Source organism: Echinops telfairi, unplaced genomic scaffold (assembly GCF_000313985.2).
Source record: "Echinops telfairi isolate 266 unplaced genomic scaffold, ASM31398v2 ScPeMD7_29;HRSCAF=101, whole genome shotgun sequence".
NCBI lineage: Eukaryota > Metazoa > Chordata > Mammalia > Afrosoricida > Tenrecidae > Echinops > Echinops telfairi.
Window position 1 is genome coordinate 7,877,469 of NW_022103926.1, and position 10,524 is coordinate 7,887,992.

Here is a 10,524-nt window from a genome sequence, read left to right on the forward strand (position 1 = left end):
CGATCACAACCATACTTCAGGGTAAGGCCACATTCCAATATTTTTTCTCAGTTGTCACTTATTTTCTCAATTGTCAGTTACTACTAAACCCGAATGTCTGATATTCTGAGCTCCATCTATAGGTGTGGCATGAATGGGAAATAAAGCATTTTTGTAATCTGTGCCAACGCAGACATGCTTATCGGGGCTCTAGAAACAAACATGTCCCCATGCAGGCTGAGGGGGGTAGACAAGAAGACAGAAGTCAGGATATGTTTTCTGAGAGACCCAGGGCCCCTTTGTCTATCCCTGGGATGTGCTTGCTTCTGGCTCAGGACTTGCTGTTCACTCCCTGAGCTCAGGACCCCCAGGAAAGCCTCTCTCTCGGCTGAGACGATGCCCTACAGGAGGACCCCTGACATGAGGTAGCTGGCCCTCAGACCCATCGTCTGCTCGCTTTCCCCCAGGAGCCCCATTACTCTTGAGCTGTCTTCCTCTCTGGCTACATGTTTGGGGAGCTATAAGGAAATATCATTTCCTTGGGAGTCTTGAGTCTAAAACACAAAGCCATCAGCTCAGAGAAATTAAAGAAATATGTCTGGCCTTAAACCAGCTGTGAATTGAACTTGAGGTTGCACGAAGTCACTTCATCAAAGTCAGAGTCATTCAAAACACAGATAAACAATGAAACTCAGTTAAACCTAAATTTTAGATACCAGTACTGAGATGAAGTTACAAGCATCACTAGGAGAAGATTTCGTTTTTCTTGAAATAAAAACTCGGGACATCCTCGTCATGTGGCCTTATAAAATAGGACACATTTACTGGTACCCAAAGGATCTCCCAATTGTTTTCCAAAAGCCTCAGAGAGAGGGCAGAAAAGTGGTGCTGTTTTGACTCGGATTTGATTTCCTTGAAGTAAAAATTTACGATGTGCTTGGACACCCAGTCATGTGAAAGTGGACGTCTATACTTAGTACCACTGGAGGATGTGATTGAAAATTATTTTTATATTAAACAATTGGCTTCTTGTTTCACGTTGGTATGTTTGTGGTCTTAGATCACTGACGTTTGTTGTTGAAATGGGACTAAAAGCAGGATACGTGGAATCCTGGCTTCATTGTTATCAATTTGACATGAAAAAACCCTTTCAAGTTTTCAGTCAATCATCTGAAACGCAGCATCGGTCTAAGTCCGGACTGATAGGACAGGGTGGGACTTCCCCTCCCGGGTACTTGAGACGGCAACTTTTCTGTGGCTGTTCGGTGCCATCGAGTTGGTTCTGACCCATAACGACCTTATGCACACCAGAACGAAACACAGCCCGGTCCGGTGGCATCCTCGCCATTGTTCCTGTGCCGGAGCCTATTGTTACAGCCACGGTGTCCATCCATCTCCTTGTGGGCCTTCTTTTTTGCTGTCACTCTTTACAGGAGTAGAAAGCCTCTTCTTTCTCCTGAGATGCTGCTGGTGCTTTTGAACTGCTGACCTTGCAGTTTCCAGGCCAACCATTACCACTGTGCCACCGGGGCTCTTCTTGGCTGTGTTGAAAACACGGGAATTCACCTTTGTCGGAACTCTCTGTCCAGAGAAAACCAAAGAAAACGTAGTAATCCCTAAACTACTCACTATGCAGTGAACACCCCCTTCACACACCTTCTGGTGCCACCAAATCCACAGAAAAACTGATAGAGGCTACCCCCTCCAAAGGAGACCTTATTCTGCCCCTGGATGTGGAGTGAACAGTGGTCAGGACAATGGTGGGTGAGGGTCCTCTGTCGGGATCGCCTGTCATCTGATCGCAATGGTGAATAGACAGGGCCTGGGGCAGGGCAGGACAGCAGGGGGCGCTGTGGTCTTGCCACTGTGTGGTCAGGATGGGCTCTTAGGTGGGGAACCCAGCACTTGTCTCTTGGGTTGAAGTCAGGCTCACTGCGTAGGAACTGGCTCCTCTCTGGGCCCCTGGGGAGCAGATCAGACCCAGCCCAGCCCTCCCTCATGGGACACCCAACCACAGGGGATGCACACAGGATCCAGGGAGACACTGGTTGGCCAAAAAAAAAGGGACATATTTGCATAATGGGCCCCTCTCTCCCCAGGGACTTAAAGGGGACGAGAAAGCCCTGTGTTGTATCTGTTCCTTCAGAGCACTAGGGTGTCTGCACCATGGCTGGGACCCCACTCCTCTTCCTCACCCTCCTGCTTCATTGCACAGGTCAGCATGGTCCCAGCCCCCTGACTCCCCAGGTCCCTGAACTAACTCCCAGCCTCATTTCTGGCAGGTCCTTCTCTCTTGTCCCTTCTCTGAGACATGCTGTGTGTCTGTGTTTTCAGGGTCCCTCTCACAGCCTGTGCTGACGCAGTCTCCCTCTGCATCTGCCTCCCTGGGAGCCTCAACCAAGCTCACCTGCACCCTGAGCAGTGCTCACAGCACCTACACAATTGAATGGTTTCAGCAGAGAGCAGAGAAAAGCCCCCGGTTCGTGATGAGAGTGGGCAGCAGTGGCATGGTAGGATCCAGAGGGGATGGGATCCCAGATCGCTTCTCAGGCTCCAGCTCTGGGGCTGACCGCTACTTGACCATCACCAACGTCCAGGCTGAGGACGAGGCTGACTACTTCTGTGGTGCAGATTATAGTGGTGGGTACTACACAGTGGCAAGTGTGAATGGGGAACTGAGACAAAAACTCTGTCTGCCTTACAACCACTTCTGAGACATGGGCCCAGAAAACGTCTGGGGTACTCAAGCTCAGAAATGCTGGAAACTCTCCAGGAGAGACCCAGACTGGTGATTTCTGCCATGCACTCCCTGGTAATAAGCCCGGCTTCTTGAGAGTGCAGGGATCCCAGTTATGGATGGAGCTGTTAAAGTGGGAACAGAGGGCAAAGAAAAAGAAGGACAGGTACAAAGTCTTTCTCTCTTATTGTTTTATAACGATACATGCAAACATAAAGGAATGCAATCATCCTTATGAGGATTGATTTTTTTACATGGACGAGATTTCCCAATGTGAGAATCCTGGTCACTATCCTTTTCTGAATATTTCCTCCACGAGTAACATAAACTTACTGACTTCAAGCAAAAATTCCTCATTTCCCCCTGCATGCTAAGGAGTGGAGGAAGGCTTCCTAACAACCCGAGATATACAGACGGCACAACCTTGATCGCTGGAAGTGAGGCCCGGAAGCACTTGGGATGAAGATCAAGGACTGCAACCTTCAGCACGGACTGCGGTGCAATGTAAACAAGACAGAGATCCTCGCAGCGGCCCCAGTAGACCACATCGTGATCAATGAAGAAAAGATTACAGCTGACAGCATTAAGTCTTGCTTGGATCTACAGTCAATGCTCCTGGAAGCAGCAGTCAGGAGATCCAACAAGACGCTGCATTGGGAAACCCTGCTGCACAGACCTCTGAGACATTCTGAAGAACAAAGGTGTCACATTGCGAGGGCTTAGGTGTGCCTGACCCACGCCAAGATCTAGCCATTCGCTTCATAAACGTGTGAGAGTTGGACGTTGAATAAGGAACCCTGAAGAAGAACTGATGCATTTGGGTGCTGGTAAAGGACAGTGAAATTATCGTGGACTGCCAGAAGAACAAATCAACCTGCTTGGAAGAAATACATCCAGAATGCTCCTTAGAAGCAAAGGTAACAAGACTTTCCCTCATGTGCTTTGGACAAGCTGTCAGGGTAGACCAGTTCCTGGAAAAGGCCTTCATGCTGGGCAGAGTCGAAGGCCAACCAAAAGGAGGAAAGCTCTCAGTGAGATGGATTCACACAGGCAGCACCAATGGAGTCAAACACAACTACAGTTGTGCAGCTGGTGCAGGACCCGGCAGTGTTTCCATCTGTGTACAGACGGTCGCTATGACTCAGTGGAGCCTATCAATATACCCCTGGTAGCCACATAGACTCTTTGGTTCATCTATATGAGTCAGGTCACGTCGTATTTGTCCATGTGTGGCTGACTTCTTTCATTCAGTAAAATGTGCTCATCCGTATTGTAACATGTATCAGATCTTCAACTCTCCTTTCATCCTTGTGTGTGTCTATACAACATTTGGCTGATCCATTAATCCATTGACGGGCATATTGGTTGTTTTCAACATGTGTCTAGTGTGAAAATGGTGAACTAAATGTTGGTGCATTGGTTTCTGTTTGCATTCTCACTTTCAACGCTGTCAGGTAGACTTAGGATTGGGATTCCAGGGTCACATGGCAGTCACCTTCTTAGGGAACCCCCACATTGTTTGCCACAGGGTTGTACTATTTTATCCTCCCAGGAGTAATGGATGAGGGGTTTATTTTCTCCTTAGCCAATCCAAAATCTATTGTTTTCTGTTCAATTCATCATTGCTAGTGTGATGGCATGAGGGTCTCCTACCATTCTTCCCTAGCTTATTATAGCTGATGCCCCCTGTTTCGATCACAAGGAAGGGACAAAACAAGTTGTCCACACAGTGGATGGTCCCTATGTATGAAGAACAATTGAGGGGCCAGTCAAGTCCTATGTCTCTGACACCCACTGTTGGTGTGCCAGCCAGCTTGTCCCTCGGGTTGAAACTGGCCATTGCCTATTGATGGGAATTTATCAGCCAGCCACTTCCTGGAGGGATCCCTGCATGCAATGACCCCATCAACTTGTTTCTAGTAATTTGTAGAGTCAGCTCCAGACTCAATGGGAAAAAAGGAAGACTCTGATCGGTTATGATACCAGATGTCAGCCTTACAGACAATATCCGGGGCCATGGAATACACAGTGAGTCACTTGCTTCCACATTCCCTGACAATGACAATAAAGAAAGCCCACACTCCCTCCAGGAACCCCACCAGAGAATGGCAGTACTTTTCTTTGACTTATCAGAAAAGATATTTCTTATGTGCTGATGTCACCAAGCTTTTCTTCCTCGGATGAACTAACAAGTTCCTCCTGAGTGGCTTGTAACAACAGCCAAGCAGTAGTTTGTTAAGCAGAAATTCATTTAGAGAGAGGATGAAGCTGGCCCCCTGGAGATGGGAGGAAGATTCCAGTGTGGGGGTTTGATATCAAGTTTTCTAGCGATCATGTGGCAGGACCCCGGTGGCTAGTTTAGGCCCAAACTGAATCCTTTCATTGATCTTAACCTTTGTGTTTTGATTGGTCGGCGAGGCCTCTGAGTGACTATTGATGAACAGTCCTTTGGGCATCTGTCTGGACTCCCGGTTCTCATTTGAGGCATGGGGCAGCTCAGGGACTGCTAGGTTTTGGGTGCTCCGCATCTGGCCTGACCTGACAATATTGACGTTGCTCCAGACTCTTCCTTGGATCTTGGATCTCCTTCATTACCCGTGACTTCCTTAGTCCCTCTTGCCCAAGTGGTCCCCAGGCTGCTAGTTGTCATTCCTAGGTCACCCCATGGCTCCTTCCAGTTACTGAGGTTCTCCTTATTTTGCCATTAACTCAACCTACCCACCATGCAAATGTATCCCCCACTCACCATTCTCCCAGGGACCAAAGCAAGTCGGGACTGCAGGCAGTCAGAGAAGCCTTGCTTTGTGAGCAGCATGGGCAGCGGATTCATGGGACTTTCCCTTTTCTCCACTAATGTACTTTTTTATTATTTCATGCAGAGTGTGTGTACAGGTGCTACTGTCACGCGGGAGTCCTGATTGTATGGAATGGATTGTGTTTCTGAAGGCTACTGAGGAAGCCAAAAAGTTAACTGAAAGAAGGCGAGGAGCATCCTGAAGAGGAGGCTTTGCTCGGCCCTTGAGCAGCAGTAAGTGCTGACAGGGCAGGGGAGGAGCCATGAATCTGTTAGGATTATTTGTCATCTGTTCAGGGGCATGCATGACCGAAGGCAGTCGGGGTGCTATGAGCCTGCCGCTGATGGGGTTGTGGGGGCTTCAGTTGAGAAAACAGCCACTTGTCTCCTGTAGTCTGCTCAGAGCCAACAGATGGCTTCTCAATGCCCCTTGAGAGCAGACGGGGGCACAGGCTTGGCATTGACTTCCCAAAGATGACACTAATTGCTGAATATACACCCAGGACTCAGGGAATCCTTAGGGAACAGGGGAAGAAGAACACATTTGCATGAAGGGATCCTCTCTTCTCAAGGGTTTAAGAGGTAAGAAAGGCCTGGGTTGTTCCTGTTCCATCAGAGCTCTAGGGTGTCTGCACCATGGCTGGGACCCCACTCCTCCTCCTCCTCACCTTCCTGCTTCACTGCACAGGTCAGCATGGTCCCCAGGTCCCTGAACTAACTCCCAACCTCATTTCTGACTCACCTTTCTCTCTTGTCCCTTCTCTGAGACATGCTGTCGGTCTGTGTTTCAGGCTCCCTCACAGTTCCAGCCTGTGCTGACTCAGTCACCCCCTGCATCTGCCTCCCTGGGAGCCTCAACCAAGTTCACCTGCACCCTGAGCAGTGGTCATGGCAGCTACTAAATACAATGGTATCAACAGAGATCAGAGAGAAGCCCTTGGTTCCTGATGGCAGTAGGCAGCAGTGGCATGGTAGGATCCAGAGGGGATGTGTTAGGTTCGATCTCCTGGCCAGTCAGGGGTGGTTCACCTAGGTGGGTGTTACACCTGGATCGGCCCATCTAGGACAGGTGAATTTGATTCAGCCAATGGGGTCAACCAGTATCATTGACCATTCCTCCAAATAGGGTGGGGGACGAGCTGCAAAGGTCAGAAGTTTTCTCTCTGACTCTCTCTCCCAGCAGCTCTGACACACAGCCCAACACGGCTGTGCTGTGTCCCACCAACTATACCGTGGACTCTGTCTGGCTTGTGTTCCATTTACTATAAAACCTGAACCTGCTTCTAACTGTCCTAAAACTCTCTTGGATCACAAACCAGGCTTTGGCATGACTTCTTTCTCGCCCAAAGCCAAGGACTGAGGTATATCTCTCCTACAAGAGAGAGATCTAACAGATGGGATCCCTGGTTGCTTCTCAGGCACCAGCTCTGTGGTTGACCACTACTTGGCCATCACCAACGTCCAGCCTGAGGACGTGATTCACTACTTCTGTGGTGTACCTTACATTAGTGGGTAGTACACAGTGACACAGATGGATGGAGAAGTGAGTTAAAACTCCTTCTCTGCCGCACTGCCACTACTGGGACCTGGTTCTAGAGAGTGACAGGTGTCACCAACCAAGAAAAGTGTGTGACTCATGGGAAGGGAGAGGCTGTGCTCTAAAATCGATGTGGCGGTGATTGTACAATTCTCCGTGATGTGATTGATTGAACTATTGAATTATATGATATGTCAATTACTTGCCAATAAAACTGTTGAAAAAAATTGTGTTTGTCGAGCGAGATGACAACGGAGTAGCACATTCAGAAGGAACTACAGAGAGACCAGCCTAGAGGGGCCACGGAGAGGGATTGCCTACATTTCCAGATCACAAGATTCTCAGCATAAAGGTAAATACACACAAATCTATTAAAATCAAAGAGCAATCAGATCTGCTGCTAGCCTGTCTTTTTTCACTGGCCCTCAGCAGTAGCCGGCAGAGCACAGATCCCCAACTCTCCTGAAGGATTTTTCCCAATCTAGAAGCAAGCTAGGGTGGGTGATGGGCTACAATCCATGGACATAGCTCGAAGGGACCAGCCGAGGCTGGGTACAAGCACAAATAGGTCTGGCTCTTGGCCCAAGTCATAATCACTCTACAGGGCAACCTGGAGGGGCCTAAATAGTGAAGAGCGTAACTCTCCCCACAAGCCAGGAGAACCGCAGCCCCACTCAGCAAAAGCGAGCCCCCTTCCCTGAGGTATGGCTCTGCACAGGCCCTCTATCTTAAAATACCCCAAAAGACACAGCCATTTGTATGCTGCTTTTTAAAAAAGCTTCTTTGGGTAGCAAATAATACACACCTGACCAATTAGCAACGCATTAGCATAACAATGAAACGGAAACCGGCAATATCCGGTTTTACAAATCAGCTCCCAACTGACTTATTGGATACACTTAACTACTCACTAGCAGACCCAGGACACCAATCCTTGTTCAGCACCCCAAGCTGCTCACATAAGCAACCTGGCCTTCAAGTAGGTTATTGCTTCCTTCCTTCCTTCTTCCTCCTAGACCACCTAGGTAGGTGGCAGATATAGACCCCACTCCTCCACCCCCACTTGATCACCTCCATCATCCAAAATGAGGAAACCCCATCCCCTCTGACCTGATCCACCAAAGGTCTATTCCTTTAAGATGATTAATTAGATCATAAGAATACAGGACTCTCCAAAATCTTTCCCCTAGCGTTAGTCTCAATCCTACATTGACATACTGAAAGATCACACGGTAATCAAACAATATCCTACCAGACACTATCCCCAACTGCTTGAAAGGCCTCTGCTTCACACAGTCCTGACTTAGTCTAGGTCACAGCTGTTCCTCTGCTGGTATTATTGTTGCTCGGTGTTCTATATTTCCTATACCCTCCCCATTTAAAAAACAAAGTTCTGCACAATTCTTATAATTCATCCTTAATCAGTGTAGGGTGATTTCCCATTTCTTCCCCATGGTCTTAGGGAATGGAGGGGGTGAAAACCCTATCCTAACCTGCCTAATGGGTATAAAGAGTGGGACTTCACCCTTAGTTAAAAGTTCTCATGGGAGTTGTATGAACTATAAATGAACTTTTGTATTTAGCAAAATAACTTGGCTTCTTGGATCTGCTAAGATGTTTTAGAACAAACTATTTTGCTTAACCTTGACTTGCAAGGACGTGGCTGCAAGGTCCAGGTGTCTTTGTTGATGAACTTGGCTGCTATCCCAGAAGGAGCCAAGAAATGGGGTATAAAAGAAAACACAGCTTTTAATAAAGTGCCATTGCATACATTCACGCTTCAGAATGTTTCTTTGGTCCTCCTGAACCCTACTTTTCTATATTCTCTTTTTTCTCAAGACCACTCACCCAACTTCAGCTTTCTGTTAGGAACTCTCCGGAGCTGGTCTCCGGCAAATCAGGACTTCTGCTTCTTTTGGTACACATAAGGACAGGGGGAACATTATTAGTGCTTTACTCTTTTGCTTTCAATTTAATTTGTTAGCACCCACATCAGAGACAAACCTCCTGCACAACAATAAGAGCCGAAAGAAACATACAATAATACTCTTACTCTAGTATTATTTTTTCTATTTCTATTTTTAATACTTTTGTCTCTTGCCATTCTTTAATTTTAATATCCAAACTTAGTCATAGCCATTTTACCTATCTTTATTTTCTCCTCGTTAATCCTTCTCTGTCCTTCTCATCCTCATAAAATAAAAAACGAATACTATTCTTAACATTTTTCTCTTTTATTAAATCAAATATTATTACCCATTCCTCTGCCATTGCAAAACAGGCATTTTTCTTTTAGTATACTTTCCTTTCTTGTAACCTACTAATTAACACTACCTGATCCCTCCCATTTTGCTTACAGTTTTCTTTCTTTCTGCCTCCTCTAACACTTCCTCTTCCAAATTTTTATTTCTGCCCTAACGCTTAATCTAAAACTTTACCCCAGATACTTAATATAAAGTGTCTACCACTCCTCTATTGTACCACCTAACAGTTAACTACTCCCACATAACCCCACCTCCCTAACACACCTAATAGCTACACCAAGATGTCAAGGAAACAATAGAAAATATCAATTCATACACACAAAAGAGAGAGACACAAATACCCGGATACCAACCACACCTAAGTGAAATGTCTGAAACTGAAAAGGCTAGAAATAGAAAAGTTAGAAACCTCACTACATTCCTTACAAACAGATACACAAAAGTCAAACACTACAATAGAAGAATTACATAATACTATAAAAGAACAGAGAAATAAAATTGAAGAGATGGAAACTCAAACTATTTAACTTGAAGCCAAATCTATAGACTCCCATCTAAAAGAAGAACAGAAGTGTGTCATTGAGGCTCCAAGTGTTTGTTTGTTTTGTTGTTGTTCTTTCTATTGTTGATTTCCAGATTTATGGAACTGTTGTCAGAGAAGATGGTTTGAATGGCCTCTGTGTGTGTTTGAATTTTCTCAACCTTGCCTTCTGTGATAGATTTATTGTGACAACCTGGCCAATAGGAACATGTGGGATTAATCAGTTCACAGTTTGATTGGAGGGCAAAGAGATAAATGGCTCTCCAAGGCCCATCCACCCCCTCACTTGCTCTCTGGTGATAAGACTAACATGCTGATGCTTTAGCTAGTTCTCTGCCTCAACCTGTGTGCTACACTACCTGTGGGCCAAGCCAACCTTGTGGATCATGTTGCTAGAGCTTGAGGCTCCTTTGAGACCTGCTTTGCCATGCTGCTTGATGGGTCTGTCTGCTTGACCTTGAGGCTAGTGGATTCTGTCACCTTGTGTTGCTTAAGTTCAATATCCCATCCAGGCTTGCTTTGCTAGGCTCCCGAGCTACTGACTGTAGGTGATGACTGGACCTGCTATTTGCTGCCTATGGGCAGACTCTGCCTGCCTTGCCTGTGGGAGGACTCAGCTCTCTGCTTCTTTGACTTTGGACATGGCAGCCCATGTGAGTTGAAGGACTTCCA

General features: G+C 46.7%; 1 gene segment (V, D, J or C); it reads left to right on the plus strand.

The window, feature by feature from the left end:
- Positions 1-2,145: 2,145 nt before the first annotated feature.
- Positions 2,146-2,693, plus strand: LOC123521622. The segment is given in 2 exon segments: positions 2,146-2,194; positions 2,314-2,693. Coding segments are annotated over 2 exon segments (429 nt in total).
- The last annotated feature ends 7,831 nt before the right edge of the window (positions 2,694-10,524 follow it).